This window comes from Tachysurus fulvidraco, chromosome 18 (genome assembly GCF_022655615.1).
Source record: "Tachysurus fulvidraco isolate hzauxx_2018 chromosome 18, HZAU_PFXX_2.0, whole genome shotgun sequence".
Lineage (NCBI taxonomy): Eukaryota > Metazoa > Chordata > Actinopteri > Siluriformes > Bagridae > Tachysurus > Tachysurus fulvidraco.
In genome coordinates, this window is record NC_062535.1 from 18,175,320 (window position 1) to 18,191,679 (window position 16,360).

At 38.5% G+C, this 16,360-nt stretch overlaps 2 protein-coding genes across 9 annotated transcripts in view; one reads left to right on the plus strand and one right to left on the minus strand.

The window, feature by feature from the left end:
• The window catches only part of LOC113643839 (hemicentin-1-like), a 276,071-nt gene that overhangs the window by 154,128 nt on the left and 105,583 nt on the right, over positions 1 to 16,360 (plus strand).
• Positions 1 to 16,360, minus strand: part of LOC113640195 (Fc receptor-like protein 2) — a 66,694-nt gene that overhangs the window by 16,912 nt on the left and 33,422 nt on the right. For 3 of the 8 annotated variants that reach the window (XM_047803515.1, XM_047803516.1, XM_047803514.1), the window contains 2 exons: positions 12,430 to 12,771; positions 9,809 to 10,060 (listed from right to left, as the gene is read on the minus strand). In XM_047803515.1, the coding sequence (XP_047659471.1) occupies positions 9,809 to 10,060; positions 12,430 to 12,771 (594 nt within the window). Of the gene's footprint in view, positions 1 to 3,402; positions 4,129 to 4,288; positions 4,376 to 4,637; positions 5,168 to 5,989; positions 6,077 to 7,962; positions 8,006 to 8,089; positions 8,172 to 8,324; positions 8,571 to 8,658; positions 8,917 to 9,808; positions 10,061 to 12,429; positions 12,772 to 16,360 lie in introns of those variants that run through there. The other 5 variants (XM_047803519.1, XM_047803517.1, XM_047803520.1 and 2 more) reach the window with 5 other exon arrangements.

Consider the following 16,360-nt stretch of genomic DNA (forward strand, 5'->3'; position numbering starts at 1 on the left):
GGTGAAGCAGAGAAGGTTGCAGTCACGAATGTTTTCTAGATCTTGACCCTTGTCCTGAGGACGTCGAGCTTGTTTTCCAGAGACTGGAAGTTGGCTAACAGGGTAGTAGGTAAAGGAGCGCGTTGTGCACATTCCCTCAGCCTGTTCCTGACACTGGATCGTTTCCCCCATGGACGTTTCCCTTGGTTTAGTTTTCAACATTTACATCATGTTTGGTTGAATTTCGCAAAGTGAAATTTTACACAACCAAAATATCTCAATATAATCTCATGATACCTAAAAACATTTTTGTGTTACATGATACGTGTCACAATAAAAATGCCTTTGTACTGTATGTTCTGCCTCCACAGTGCCTACATGACCCTCGTGTTCAACAGCCAAATAGCAAAGAAAGAAAAGTGTGAGTTAAAGAGTGTGTGCTTAAGAGGTCTGGATGATGATGTTTTGCATAAACACAATTTCCTTGTTTAATTTCTGAATTAGTCACTTAAACAAGCTGCATTTTTACCACCAACACCACAATACATCAGAAATAACTGATCACAATATTGATATTCAAGCTCATATGTGATAATTATAAGTTGCTGAACATAAAGAAATGAGACGTGAATTTAAATATTTTGAACAGCGAACCTGTCAATGTTCAGGAAATGTAGATATTAGATTAATGATATTAGAGAAATTAGCCATTAAAAATATGAAGTTTTTTCTTACCGTAACTTTTATACTCTTGAGTCCAACAACTGAGCAGAAAATAAAGTGTGAAGAGGAGTGTGTGTGGTTAACAAGTGTTGCTGTTGTCTTCTCTTTCTGCTAAAGTCACTTCCTATAAAATGAAGTGACAAAAACATGAGAAAATATTTTGTTCATATGCTAAAATGAAATGAAAGTCAATGTAAAAAAAAAAAACATGCTGAAAATATTATTGATTATTTTATTAATATAAATATTCTCAATTACATTATTAATTACATACAATTACACTAAAAAGTAACGTGTTACTGTTAAAAACTTTTTAGTTACTTTTTTAAAGAACGTTCTTTAATGTTCCCATTAATGCCCTTTTATGGTCTATACAAACACAAAACCAGACATCCCAAGTATCCCGGATGTTCCGGGAGTCTCCCACATATTGATAGCGGCTCCCTGATTCCCGCAAATTAGTTACAATCTCCCGGAAACTAGAGCGAGCAAGCAAGAGCGCGCATGCGCGACAGAGACAAGTATTCAAGTATGTGCTCCAAACCTTGTAGCGCACGGTAGAGAGGGAGGGGGCCAATCCTGATTGGCCTGTTTCAGTAAGTCAACCAACCAATTGTCAGTGTGGGCGGGCTATAGCCCATGTGTTTTGGAATTACTGCCGCACATACTTGAATAAACGGAAACACGCCCACAGCACGTCTTCTTCGTGTTTACAGGTTGGCATCAACTAATTCTACAATGTGTCGCTGCTGTACGCACGTTAGGCTGTAGGCTACACTTCAGCCAAAATTAATTAATTTAAAAAAATAACGAGTAACGCACCATATAGTAACGGTAACAGAGTTACTTTATTTAAAAAGGTAACGCGTTAGAGTATTCGTTACTGTCAAAAGTAACAGCGTTACAGTAACACGTTACTGCTCAACACTGATCATATATAAAAAAAAATAAAATTAATCAAACCTATATTAAATGTATTTATAGATTACTTACTGTCTCTTACTTTAGTCACTTTACTTTACTTTAGTGTATTAAAATGTCAGGACTTGGACTTTCCTGCCGGAACAGTAGGGGGCGTTCTGGCAGTGTGTTTTCTGTCACGTGTCTTGTAATACTCACCTGGGGCCTCATTTATAAAGTGTGTGTACACACAAAACGGGGCTGGAAATGTACATACGCCAGTTCCCATGCAAAGGTTGTCATCTATAAAAAACAAACTTTACGGGAGCCAAATTATTTACAGTATGTAAAAAAAAATAAGAAATCCTCAACTTTGTCTCTAAGACCTTTCTGTATATGAAATAATTCTACTGGAATCTATCATCTCACTCTATAGGTCTGGTATATCACAGCTGTCCCTGAGTGGCATAATATCTGTCGTTTTGAATGGTTTTAATATAATTATCATAATAACACACTGCCAGAACGCCCCCTAATGTTCCTGCAGAGAATGTCCAAGCAGAAATCCTGAGAGAAAGTGTGAATAATCAAATTTCAAGACTGTGATGTTGCAGCAGAAGTTTGTCCTTTATTCATAATAACAGTCAATGTGGTTACAGAATTCACACACAGAGTAAATATATTTAAATACTGACATGAGTTCTTCACATACAAAGTGACATCATATGTTTTATATGTTTATTTGCAGTGAAACAAAATAAAACAATGTATTTGAGTAGCTTTAGGCTGGTTAAAGTAGCTGTACTGTGATATATACATGTGCATCATCTTGGTCAGAGTCACAGTGAGTCAGGAGTCTATTCCAGCATCACTGTGTGCCGATCAGGACGTCATGCTGTGTTTGACTAAAGCTCAGAACTCAGAGGAAAAACAAAGAAAACTGGCACCTCAACTCAGAATTCCTACTCAGAGCGTCAGGAGGGTCTCTTCATCCCAGAGTTTATCATATTACTACAGACCAACATGGCCAGCATGGCGACTCACACCATCAACACTTGAAAAAGTATATATTAATGATCAATAAACTTAGCTGACTAACTGATGGCCCTAAAGGCACTTCCCTAGAAACCCTACACCTCATGTGTAGGGTTCCTTTCCCTGCCTGGTGGAGCTGACCGCTGGTGCTGGACGGCAGGCTCAGAATTTACACAGGGAATTTGGGCTGCAATGCTAGCCTGTGATAACCCAAGCCTCTCACTGCAGCAAGGAAAGAACAGGCCATTAGGAAAATCAGGGCTGTTTAAAAATATGTTTTTGTCCTTTTCTTCTCTGTGGCAAGCAATGCAGCCATACTTTGTGACACAGAGGGCATAATCGGCTCTCTAGAGAGGTGAGAACATGCCATGATAAAGAAGAGAAGACCTTATTATTTATATCTCTTGTTTTGTACTTGTCTAAGACAACTCGAGAGACAATTGACACCAATATACACAGAGCACCTCCTAAATTCAAAGAAGCTGGAGTCATGTGATGTACATGCCCTTATATGGTCTTACTGGCACTCTATGCTTCGTCACATGATCTCGTTAGCCAATAGATTGGAGTGATTTCACACAGAGCTTCAGAGCTTCCACAAGGAGGTTCCCATAGCGTTATATTCTAAGTTGCTGATGTTACTGAGTTTCTCCACTTTAGTGAGAAGCTCTTTATTCATTATCTGTATCAGGATTCATTTAATCCACATTACTGTTACTAAATGTCTGAAATCACAAATAGAAAAAAAATCAGAAAAGTCAGAAATGTGTGTTAAAGCATTTTACTAACATTTATCTACATCAGTCATCACCACACACTCTGATATATGATCATTAATTTTACTGATTAATACATTAATATAAAAGTACTGTTGGACTTACAGCTGTGTATTGTTTCAGTTCAGTTCAAGTTTATTTGTATAGCGCTTATTACAATTGACATTGTCTTAAAGCAGATTTACAGAACATAAACATAGAACAAAAGGTTATTATAAAGAATAATATAAAGATTAATATAATTACAAAATTCAAGATTAATATTAGATATATTTAAATATGTTTATATTTTTCCTGAATGAACAAGTCTGAGGAGACTCAGGTGACTGTGGGGAGGAAAAACTCCCTTGAATAAAAGGAAGAAACCTTGAGAGGAACCAGACTCAAAGGGGAACCTCATCCTCATCTGGGTGACACTGGGGGTGTGATTATAAATATACAGTCTGATAAATTTTGTATTGATGTAAAAGATCACATGGAGATCACATCTCCTCTTTAGTATCACAGAGTCTAACGAGCTGGTAGATCTCTAGATGTCTCAGGATTCTCACAGAGTCGGCCTCATTGTATTGTAGCACATTTTCATATAAAACACTTATTAGTAAGTTAGTATTTAATCTAGTGGTGGTTTTGGGATCAAAATGCTCAAACTCACTGCAATATTCTAATAATCAGAGGATGTGGATGCGTCAGCACGAGGACTGGGATGAGAAATCTGTGAAAAACCCAAAGTCACACCTTGTTGTATTTATAAATATCTAAAACATTGTACAAAGCTGTTTAATGTGACAGATTTACAACAATGAAATATTTCATAATCATTTCATCATCATAAACGATAATAAAAATAACTGTGTTTTTGAGTAAACACTTACTGCAAGTGTGTGATACACATCATCAGCTGCCCGGCCTGTGGAGTCTAGAGCTGCATACGTGTCGTCTTTAGCACTCGGCCCAGTGTTCTGCAGAGAGGAGGAGTGGAGAACATGAGTAGGTTCTGCAGAAGATTTACAGTAAGTCACCACTGTTATTAGTGAATTCAAGCCAAGTCAAAAAGCTTTTATTGTCATTTAAACCATATATAACTTGCATTACACAGTGAAATGAGACAATGTTTCTCCAGGACCAGGGTGCTACATTAAACAAAGACAGAGCTAAGGGCTTAGTAAGTAGTCCTGGATACATAAAGTGTGCAAACTGTTATAAACAACGCAAGCCAAAAGACAAAAAGACAGTGCAGGACAAAAGACAGTGCAAACAAAAAAAACAGAGATTACACAAAAGACAATATACAAGAGACAATACAAAAAAGCAGCACCGACCAGTGTAAATACTGTATGTTCAATCAATATTCCATGTGTAGAAATACAGTAATGAACACAGTATTATATCAGCAGTTACATGGGGTGTTGTAATGTATAGTGAAAAACAGCAATCGACTGAAATGTGAGACAGCATGTGCAAAGAGCAGAAACTGTCTGCAAAACAGCATGGAAACAGTTTGATATGGTGGTGTTGTAGACATGGATGTATATTGGAAGAGTGTGTATTTGGTGTAGGTCATTGCAGTGGTCCATCTGTAAAATGTTGACAGGATGGGGGGAGGGAGATGTGCTTTTCTCAGCCTTTGTAAGAAGTAGAGATGCTGCTGGGCTTCTTGGTTATGGAGCTGGAGTTCAATAAATTTGCAGCTCTTGATGATCTGTACAGGTGATTTGTCAATGTTCAGCAGAGAGTGGTCGCTCTGTGCTCTCCTGAAATCAACAACCATCTCTTTAGTTTTATCAACATTCAGAGAAAGGTTGTTGGCTCTACACCAGACAGTTAGCTGTTGCGCCTCCTCTCTGTATGCTGAATAATCTTTCTTGCTGATGAGACCCACCACGGTCGTGTCACATATTTTGCCCATATTGTACAATATCTCAGCCATTACCCACATACTATACAATATTTCAGTCATTTGCTGTTTTTTGCACAACTCTATATATAATCCAAAGGAGCTGCTGCTAAGAAACTGTGTTCATTCTAATGTTACTGCACAAAATATTGTTTGAACATTCAGTATTTACATACAGTATACACACACACAGTATACACACACACAGTATACACACCGGTCGGTTGGCGCTGTTTCTGTTACTGTTTATTGACTTTTGTGTATTGCTTTGTTTTGTGTATATTGTAACTTTATGTCTGCACTGTTTTTTGTCCTGCACTGTCTTTTGTCCTGTACTGTCTTGTTTGTCTTGTCCTGCACTCTGTACACCAGGTTGCACAGTTGCACTTTATGTGGCTAAGACTACTTACATGTCCTTAGCCCTGTCTTTGTTTTATGTAGCATCATGATCCTGGAGAAACGTTGTCTCATTTCACTGTGTACAGCAACAGCTATATATGGTTGTAGTGACAATAAAAGCTTCTTGACTTGACTTGACTCATTGGCAAACGATGAGTTCAAAGCTCACATTGTAAAAAGCTGCATTTAATGTGACAGATTTACTACAATAAAATGTTTGTCATTTAGACCATCATCATCATCAAAGGTTAAAAATAACTTTTTTTGAGTAAACACTTACTGCAAGTGTGTGATACACATCATCAGCTGCCCGGCCTGTGGAGTCTAGAGCTGCATACGTGTCGTCTTTAGCACTCGGCCCAGTGTTCTGCAGAGAGGAGGAGTGGAGAACATGATTAGGTTCTGCAGAAGATTTACAGTAAGTCACCACTGTTATTAGTCAATTCAAGCCAAGTCAAAAAGCTTTTATTGTCATTTAAACCATATATAACTTGCAGTACACAGTGAAATGAGACAATGTTTCTCCAGGACCAGGGTGCTACATTAACCAAAGACAGAGCTAAGGGCTTAGTAAGTAGTCCTAGATACATAAAGTGTATCTGTGCAAACTGGTACAAACAACGCAAGGCAAAAGACAAAAGACAGTGCAGGACAAAAGACAGTGCAAACAAAAAAAGGAGCTGGTGTTGAGTGACCAGGTGAAGCATAAATTTGCTGCTCTTGATGATCTGTACAGGTGATTTGTTAATGTTCAGCAGAGAGTGGTCGCTCTGTGCTCTCCTGAAATCAACAACCATCTCTTTAGTTTTATCAACATTCAGAGAAAGGTTGTTGGCTCTACACCAGACAGTTAGCTGTTGCACCTCCTCTCTGTATGCTGACTCGTCGTTCTTGCTGATGAGACCCACCACGGTCGTGTCATCTGCAAACTTGATATTATGGTTCGATCTATGCATGGCTACACAGTCGTGAGTCAGCAAGGTGAACAGCAGTGGACTGAGCACGCAGCCCTGAGGGGCTCCAGTGTTCAGTGTGGTGGTGCTGGTGATGATGTTCCCGATCCAGACTGACTGAGGTCTCCCAGTCAGGATGTCCAGGATCCAGTTGCAGAGGGAGGTGTTTAGTCCTAACTCAGGCTCATCTTCCCAATAAGGTGCTGAGGGATGATTGTGTTGAATGCTGAAGTAAAGTCTATGAGCAGCATTTGTATGTGTGTTTATTGTCCAGGTGGGTGAGGGCAAAATGAAGGGCAGTGGCAACGGCATCATCCGTGGAGCGGTTTGGACGATACACAAACTGTAGGGGGTCCAGTGAGAGTAGTAACTGGGTCTTGATGTGCATCATGACAAGCTTCTCGAAACACTTTATTACAAAGTTCTCCTCACACCGGCTGTAGATAGACAGAAGATGTGAGCGTTAGGAGGAGGGATAGTCTTCCTTGCTGTTTATTTGTTCTGCAACTCAAACTCAGCATAGAAGTCATTTAGTAAAGAAGTCATGGGAGGGAGGCATCACTTTCACAGGCAGGTAATTCATGATTGCCTGTATGCCCTGCCATATGTGGAAGTTGATGGAATTGCCATCAGTTGCAGCCTCCCTGATGATGTTCCAGTCAGTGCCCTCAAAGCAGTCCTGAAGTGCAGAGGTGGCTCCTGTTGGACAGGTTTTCACCTGCTTCAGTTTAGAGGATCTGATGAGTGGTCTGTATGCTGGAATTAGCATAACAGAGATGTGGTCTGAATAGCTGAGGTGGGGCGGGGTTCTGCCCAATACGCGCCCGGAATGTTTGTGTAAACAAGATCCAGTGTGTTTTCCTCTGTCTTTGCAAAGTCCACATACTGATGTATACAGAATATCAGGAGACTTGAGATTTGCATGATTGAAATCTCCGGCGATGATAAACATTATTATGATAAATGATGCTAAAATTGGGGTAAACATTCTGCAGATTGCTAATCGCCCCATATAGTTCACATAGAGCTCCTTTAACATTAGCACTGGGGGAAATGTACACTACAACAATGAAAACTGTGGTGAATTCCCATAGTAAATAAAATGGCCTGCATCTAACAGTCACAAACTCTATTAATGATGAACAGTAAATAGAAACAAGCACAGAGTTCTTGCACCATTCTATGTTTATGTAAACACACAAACCACCACCAAGAGCCTTAATGCACAATGCCACATTTTTGTTGGTGTGTAATGTTATTATGAACAAAGCTTCCGACAGACATTTCTGTAATAACTCACCTGATTGTCACCTTCATCTACCTTCTTCTTCTGTCTCTTGCTTCTGCTCACATAAAGACAAATATTTACCCACCGTCAGCATCTTCAGAGTCATTAGTGATAAATTTATCAGCACAAATATTCTCACCTCAGCCAGAAGAGTGCAGAGAGAAGAGCTGCAAGCCCAAAAAGTCCCAGTCCAACAGCCACATACACAATCACAGTACCTGCTGGTACAAACACAATCACAGACAGACACACACACACACACACACACACACACACACACACACACACAAACACAGATATTATTCAAAACCTCACCCACAGTGCATTATGAACAGAGCAGTGATCACACAGCAATGAAAAATCATCACCCTCACCATTAATAGTGACAGACACTGCAGCTGATCTCTCAGAGCCGTGTTTATTCTGAGCCTCACAGTAATACTGTCCACTCTGTACAGCTCTGTAACTCTGTCCAGATCCTACAGGTGATGATTCTTTCTCCTTAAACCAGGTGTAGCTCTGTACAGGTGGGTTAGCATCACTGCTACAGGTCAGAGTTACTGAACTGTCCTCCATCTCACCAGAGGGACTGATGGACACTGAGACGTTCTTTGGAGGATCTAAAATGAACAGGATAATAACACTAAAGTAAATCCATAATAGTTTTATCTCTAATTGTGTGTGAGGAAATCTTCAGCTTTAACTTACACAGAACATTCAGAGTCACACTGTTGGAGTCCTGATGTCCGACTTCATTACTGCACTTGCACTTGTACTCTCCACTGTCCTCAGAGCTGATCTTGGAGATGTTGTAGGTCTTTTCATTTCCTACTGATGTCTTCCCCTTAAACCAGGTGTAGTTCTGTACAGGTGGGTTAGCATCACTGTTACAGGTCAGAGTCACTGAACTGTCCTCCACTATCTCACCAGAGGGACTGATGGACACTGAGACGTTCTTTGGATGATCTAGAGAGTTCCATGACCAGAGTGAGGAAAGCAGTTCATGGTCATAATTAATGCTTTCATCAATAATTGAATGCAGTTTAAAACTATTATTTCTGCCCCTTTTTTGATTATTACATTTGGCTTTATGTTTTATTAGAATCTTTATTATTGGGATAAATCAGAGACACCTTTCTGTAAATGGCTGAATTTCTTTCCTTTGGTGTCAGAATGGGATTCAATAGAGTTTCTATCTACTTTCCTGTCATAGAATTAAAAGTAAAACTCCTTCAAGATACAAATCACACAGAACAATAATAATATTATTAACTCCAACACCACAATAACAAATCACCAGGGGCAGGTTGAGTTCCTGATCAATTCTATAAGTATTTTAGGACAACAGTTCATTAGAATTACAGAAGAAATAAAGAAATAACCAGTGAATTTACCACCACACATGAATTCCACTTTCATAAACCCAAAAAACAAATAAACTCTTTATCTAATTATCACTCGATTTCACTAATCAACACAAATATGAAATTGCTTCCAGAATTAATTAATAGATTCAGTTAATACAACAATAATACAAGAAGTTTTAATGTAAATATTAATATTGACAACAAATAGAATTTTAAATATGTATTTAAATATAAGAGGATTTGGGTCTTCCCCCTTTTGCTTTAATGACAGTTTGCACTCGAGTTGGCATGGACTCCACAAGTTTTTTATAAAACATTATGATAACGTTTTAGATCAAATCTATGGGACTGTCATCTGATCTCAGGCTTCAAGCTATGAATGTCAGTCAATGTCATTTTGTGTTTTCTTTACTTACACCAGTACTTTATTTTGTTTTCCTTTATTAACTATCAGGTTATAAAGTATATATAAGAAGGTAAATAAAGCTCACATCTGACTCTGAGGGTTTGAACAGGAGAGTGGAGATGTTCATATCCTCTTACAGCACAGCTATAACTGCCTGCATCCTCACTGCTGACCGACTGCAGACGGACTTCATTGTTCTTGTTGGTCTTTGTGGTTAAATCTCTGCTGTTTTTGTACCAGATGAATGTTGGATCAGTCAGACTGCAGGTGGTTTTACAGGTCAGAACGACTGATTGTCCTTCTGTCACTTCTGCAGGAGCGATCTGAAGATCAAGACCTTAAACAACGAGAGAAACGTTAAATCATGAAAGTCGTCCTGAAGCCAGTAGAGCGTCTACTTCTAAAACTCTGCTCTCAAAGTGGTTTTCTATCTGGAGACTAGTCACTATTTACCAGCCCCTTAATGATCAGAACAATCAGACAAAACACTTTGTACTTTGACAGAAAAACCTTGACATGTAGCAGTATAAATGTTTCAAGGACTCTTCAGTAAGAACCTTTTGCAGTAAGAACATTATCTTAGTCTTCACTAAAAAGGTACCACAAGCAAAACATTTCCCCAAAACAGTTCTGTGTAGGAATATAAAAATAATAGATAGTAATAGTTAGTCCATAGTTAATATTATGAACTACACCATGTGTTACTCTGCTAGCGACACTTGAATGAAACAGGTAAGTGATTACATACATCCACTAGCTTGGGACCAGCTTAACGTTTAGAGATGTGTGAATGAAAACAGACAATAAACAGGCAGAAACCGAAAGCAGGATTATTGTTAATAAAATCAAGAAAAACAAGAAAGAAACAGAAGCAAGGCTTGTGTCAGACATCAATGCTACAGATACGACTTAAAAAAGGATGAACGAGCATGGGCACAGAGGGAGAATAGTTCAGCAGAAGCATCATTAAGGATAGAACCATCATCATCATCAGCCTCATGGAGAAAAGAGCAAGGTGAGATGAACAAAACATCTTATTTTCAGTCTAACAGAATAAATTCTGTAAAACAACGAATGGCAAACAACACAAAACCACTGTGAGTGTGTGGAAGTGTGGCTGTGGTCGAGTGCTGGTTTGTGAATAGAGGGCAGTGAGTGGTAAGGTTTATACACCTGTGGAGATTTGTGTTAATAACTGTTATCTGTTGCAGTGACCTGTGTCAGGGACGGAAGTGTGTGTGTGTGTGTGTGTGTGCGCTTGTGTGTGTGTGTGTGTATGTGTATGAGTGTATGTGTGTGTGTGCGCGTGTGTGTGTGCACGTGTGCGTGTGTGTGTATGTGTGTTTGTGTGTGTGTGTGTGTGAGTGTGTGTATGTGTGTGCGTGTGTGTGTGTATGTGTGTTTGTGTGTGTGTGTGTGTGTGTGCGTGTGTTTGTGTGTGCGCACGTGTTTGTGTCTGCGTTTGTGTATGTGTGTGTGTGTGTGTGTGTGTGTGTGTGTGCAGGGCTGTCAAGTATCACACATTGAGAGTGACAGTCCCTCATGTCAGTCTTTTGTCACGTTCTCCCTTCACACATCGTATTTTTCACACAGAAAAACTTTGTGACTATTTATTATATATTTAATAAGCCGCAGACCCCAAAATGTATCTGTCTCCCCTGGAGTTCTTAGTCGAGCCTGACACTTATCAGCCAATCAAAAAAGAGGCTACACAATAGCCAATCAGAAAATAGCACTATTGTATCTGGGTAAGATTTAACACAACAACCAATGAAAAAACAACATATTCATTAGCGACGGTATTTTCGATGGTGGGTTTGAACAAAACCTCAACACAAAACAGCTCGTCTCAGGACGGGACATTGTCCTCAATCATGTCCCTAAACATGTCTGGGCTTGTGCTGAACTGTTTTATATGGGAGCAACATTACACATGATAAAGGGGTCCAAAAAGGCAACAAACACTTACAATAAACACCACCAGTCATAATCTCTCTCTCTCTCTCTCTCTCACACACACACACACACACACAAAATTAATAAATGGAAATTGAACAAATACAAAATTGAACAACTCCCCCAATATTGTTTTTTTTCTTTTTCTTTTTCTTTTTTTTTAAAGGGTGTTGCAGGGGGGTATAGATGTCACGCTTGCCTGTCTTCAAAACTTGAGAACTATGTGTGCGTGTGCGTATTTGTGTGTGTATGTGAGTGTGTGTGCGAGTGCGTGTGTTTTTGTGTGAGCGCGAGTGTGTGTGTGTGTGTGTTTGTGTTTGTGTGTGTGTGTGTGTGTGTGTGTGTGTGTGTGTGTTTGTGTTTGTGTGTGTGTGTGTGTGTAAAGACATAATGTGTGGACTGAAAAGTGAATTATAAAAATAAATAAAGGTTAAATAACGATCTCCAATCCTGCCTCTAGTTTCCTCTTTCCCTGAACCCCCCAAACACGCTACACTGTGATCGGTAATGAAGCCACTACTGAGTGTCCACTTACTTTCTGTCTAATTATTATGTAGATTTTTAAACATTTATAATGTTGTGGTTGAAAAGTGAGCTTGTGGTGTCTTTCTTTAAAATAAATGGTGTTTGGTTTGAGATGTTTTCTAATGTAGTGAAAATTATAAGTGTAGAAAATTAAATCAGAAGACTAAGTGCTGCTTATGGGTCCAAATAAATTGTAATTATATAAAAACAGATGCTTTTCTTTACCTGTAACACTGAGTGTAACTCCAGGATCACCCTGGTATCTTTGTCCCTTTTTATTTGTTATGATTCTGAAGCAGTACATCTGTTCATCTGTTTTCTTCACATCACTCAGACTGAGGGGGAAGTGATTCTGTACATCTGTTATATACGTCACTCTGCCTGAGTAACCTGGTTCATTACACAGATCAGTCGGCACTTTACCCTTAACTGGGTTAATTACCCAAAACCTCTGTGTCACTGTAAGACGTGGTGGGTGTGTGTAAGTGACGTTCATAATCACTGTAGATCCTTTTAAAGCACAGAGATTAAGTTGGCTGTATTTCACACTCCATTTATTCCCAAGAGCTGAAACATGATACATAAAAGAGGTGATTAGAGATTATTATCCTGAACCCCATCAAACACTCAGTTCACTCACAAATAAAAACTATTCTTCACGACTGGAAGAAAACTGTAATGTGGAATTAATATTCAAACTGAATCTGCATTTTGATCCTTTATTCACAGAGAAATAAAAAAGCAAGAATATATTTTTTGTGTATTTTACTCATGATTCTTAAATGGACCTTAAGAACAAGCACAGATTTGGTGATTAAATCAGTTTGTACTGTCTCCAGTGTGTGTGACTGTGATAATATAAAGGTAAGACTCACCTGGGATCATGAGGAGAAAGATCAGACAAAGCAGAGAAGACGGTTTAAGGGACATCATTCTTCTATAAAGATTCTATATACAACCTAAAACATAAAATAATCAACTTCAGTAAGGTGGAGACAGTAAGTTTGCTTCATCACACTACTCCATCACTCAGGAGTTTACACCACACACACTGTCTGTCATTTCTTACATAATAATCACACTATATTCTACCAATAATAGGAGACTCTTTAAACATTTACAGAAATATTAATAAATCACTGTACTGGAACATTCACAAGCTAAAAATGAAAATATGTGCATGAATTCACTGATACCAGCTCTGTTTAAAGCAGATAATAAATGATTCAGATGTGTTTAATTTTCATACAGTAATTACAGATTAATAGATTGAGCAGAAACTGATATTTGAAGGAGAGATTTTCTAAACACATCTAAAGTTAAACACAATACATTAAAATAAAGTTAAACATGAAGGCAGGTCAAAATAACCTCACTTTAAAGTTTGCATGTGTTTCTATGGACTGAAAGTGATTTATTCCTGTGCATGAGGATGTTTGTATATTTAGAACTACTCCTGAGCTGAAACCCCTAGTGGTAGGAAAGTGTAATGACAGTAAACTGATTATAAGTAGGCTTCAGCAGATGACTGTGCTCTTGATGGAAGGTTGTTGTCTTCTGCAGCTTTTTTCTTTTGTCCTGCTCCTCATTAGCATTATAACTAGTGTATGATGTTATGTAAATATAAGGTCATGGAGTATTTGGACAAACAGCAGTGATTATGATAGTAGCTGCTTTATTAATGTCAGTTGAAGCATCACAAATCATCCTCTTACAGTCTACTGTGCACATAAACTACTACAATTACACAGAATTGAGTGTGTAGTAAGAACCATGTTTGGTTTAATTTGGCCAAGAAAAATGTCACACAAAAAATATCTCAATATAATCTCATGATACCTAAAAACATTTTTGTGTTACATGATATGTGTCACAATAAAAATGCCTTTGTACTGTATGTTCTGCCTCCACAGTGCCTACATGACCCTCATGTTCAACAGCCAAATAGCAAAGAAAGAAAAGCGTGAGTTAAAGAGTGTGTGCTTAAGATGTCTGGATGATGATGTTTTGCATAAACACAATTTTCTTTGCTTTAATTTCTGAATTAGTCACTTAAACAAGCTGCATTTTTACCACCAACACCACAATACATCAGAAATAACTGATCACAATATTGATATTCGAGCTCATATGTGATAATTAAAAGTTGCTGAACATAAAGAAATGAGACGTGAATTTAAATATTTTGAACAGCAAACCTGTCAATGTTCAGGAAATGTAGATATTAGATTAATGAGAGAAATTAGCCATTAAATATGAAGTTTTTTCTTACTGTAACTCTTAGACTCTTGTGTCCAACAACTGAGCAGAAAATAAAGTGTGAAGAGGAGTGTGTGTGGTTAACAAGTGTTGCTGTTGTCTTGTCTTCTCTTTCTGCTGAAGTCACTTCCTATAAAATGAAGAAAATATGAGAGAAAATATTTTGTTCATCTGTTCAAATAAAATATAATAAAATGCTGAAAATATTATTGAATATTTAATTAATATAAATATTCAGCTTCATGACTGAATGATATCCTCTACTATAAAGTGCTCTTTGTAACAGAATTGTCACCATTTCCTTCTTCTTTATGCTACAACTGTGGGTTTACATTGTCAGTTACATTCAGAGCACGTCTATTAAAAAGCTGCTTTTATTTAAAAACCGAGAAAGGAAAGCGCTTAGCTTGTGATGCTAACTGTCAGGACTCGTGCATCAGTTTACGTTCCTCGTCAAATGTCTGCCCTGCCTTCATCTGCTCCTCCCTGTCTACACACCTGTTTCCTATTGTGATTACCCTGTGTATTTAACTGTGCCACGTTGCCTTGTGCAGCGCGGAATCTTGTCTTGTCCTGTCTCTAGCCTGTGTCGTGTTTCGTGTTTCCTTTGTTATTAAATCCTGTTTATTTCGCCATCCTGCGTTTGCGTCTGTTCCATCCCGTGTTCATGACAGAAGATTCCGCCGCACCAGGACCCAGCAGGATAGCTGCAGCTTGGACTGGCCAAGTGGGAGTATTTATTTATTTTATTTTTTTCATATTTTTATTTATTTATTTATTTATTTATTTATTTATTTATTTATTTATTTATTTTTTCCCTTCGACTTCGCGGGTTTGGTGAAATCGGTCCGCATTTTTTCGCTGATGGACGCCGCTCCGCATCTGGTTTCTCTGCGCGTGGCGCCGCCTCACTTCCTGGTTGCGGGCCATGTCGCCAGCCCGAGTTTTGTTTTGTTTTTTTTGGTGTCCTGTGACATCGCCCCGCATTTGTCCGGTTGGGGGCGTCGCTTCACATTTGGTTTCCGTGGATTACGTTGCCCCACTTCCTATCCGTGGGGGGTGTTGCAGGCCCGTATTTACGCCCTATGGATTTTCTGTTTTGTGGATGATTGTTTTTTCTTCCCCGCCCTCCCTCCCCATTCCTGGTTCGTGAGAGGTGGGACTGGACACGTTGCGTCGGGGGTAGTGCTCGGTCCGTCAGCTCAGCTGTGTAATCATGTGTGTAATCATGCTAGCTGGTTCAAGTCATGCATCTTTGCTGACATTTACTTCATTAACTGGTGATGTTTTTGTATTGTGTACTTGTGTATTTAATACCACAGCTGAATTACTGCTGAAAAAAATGGATCACAAAACAATAGTTCTCTAAAAGCCTATAAAAACTAGAACAATTCTCAGACATTATTAAAGAGAGCAGGGTGTGTTAGCATGAGATAAAACACATTTCATTGTCTGTGTACAGAGTCGTCTTAACACCTCAGTCTATATGTGTGAACACATCAACTCTGTACTTCATCAACGCCCAGTAGGACAATGTGTCATACTGTTTTACTGTAAAACAAAAGCTAAACCACACCCTTATTATAATATGGATAATATAATATGTTTTCCTGTGCTCCTTAAAATTAAAAGGAACAGAACTGTTCAGTGTTAAATTACATGTTTCCATCTTAATGTAGATCATACTTTAAATATGAAATAAAAATAATCAAGCCTATGTTAAATGTATATATGGATTACTTATCGTTTCTCTAACACAAGCAAGAGACAGTGAGTGTATGAAAGCGTCAGGACTTGGACATTCTCTGCTGGAACAATAGGGGGCGTTCTGGCAGTGTGTTTTCTGTCATGTCTTGTAATACTCACCTGGTTGTAATTGGTTTAATTATTATGTGTA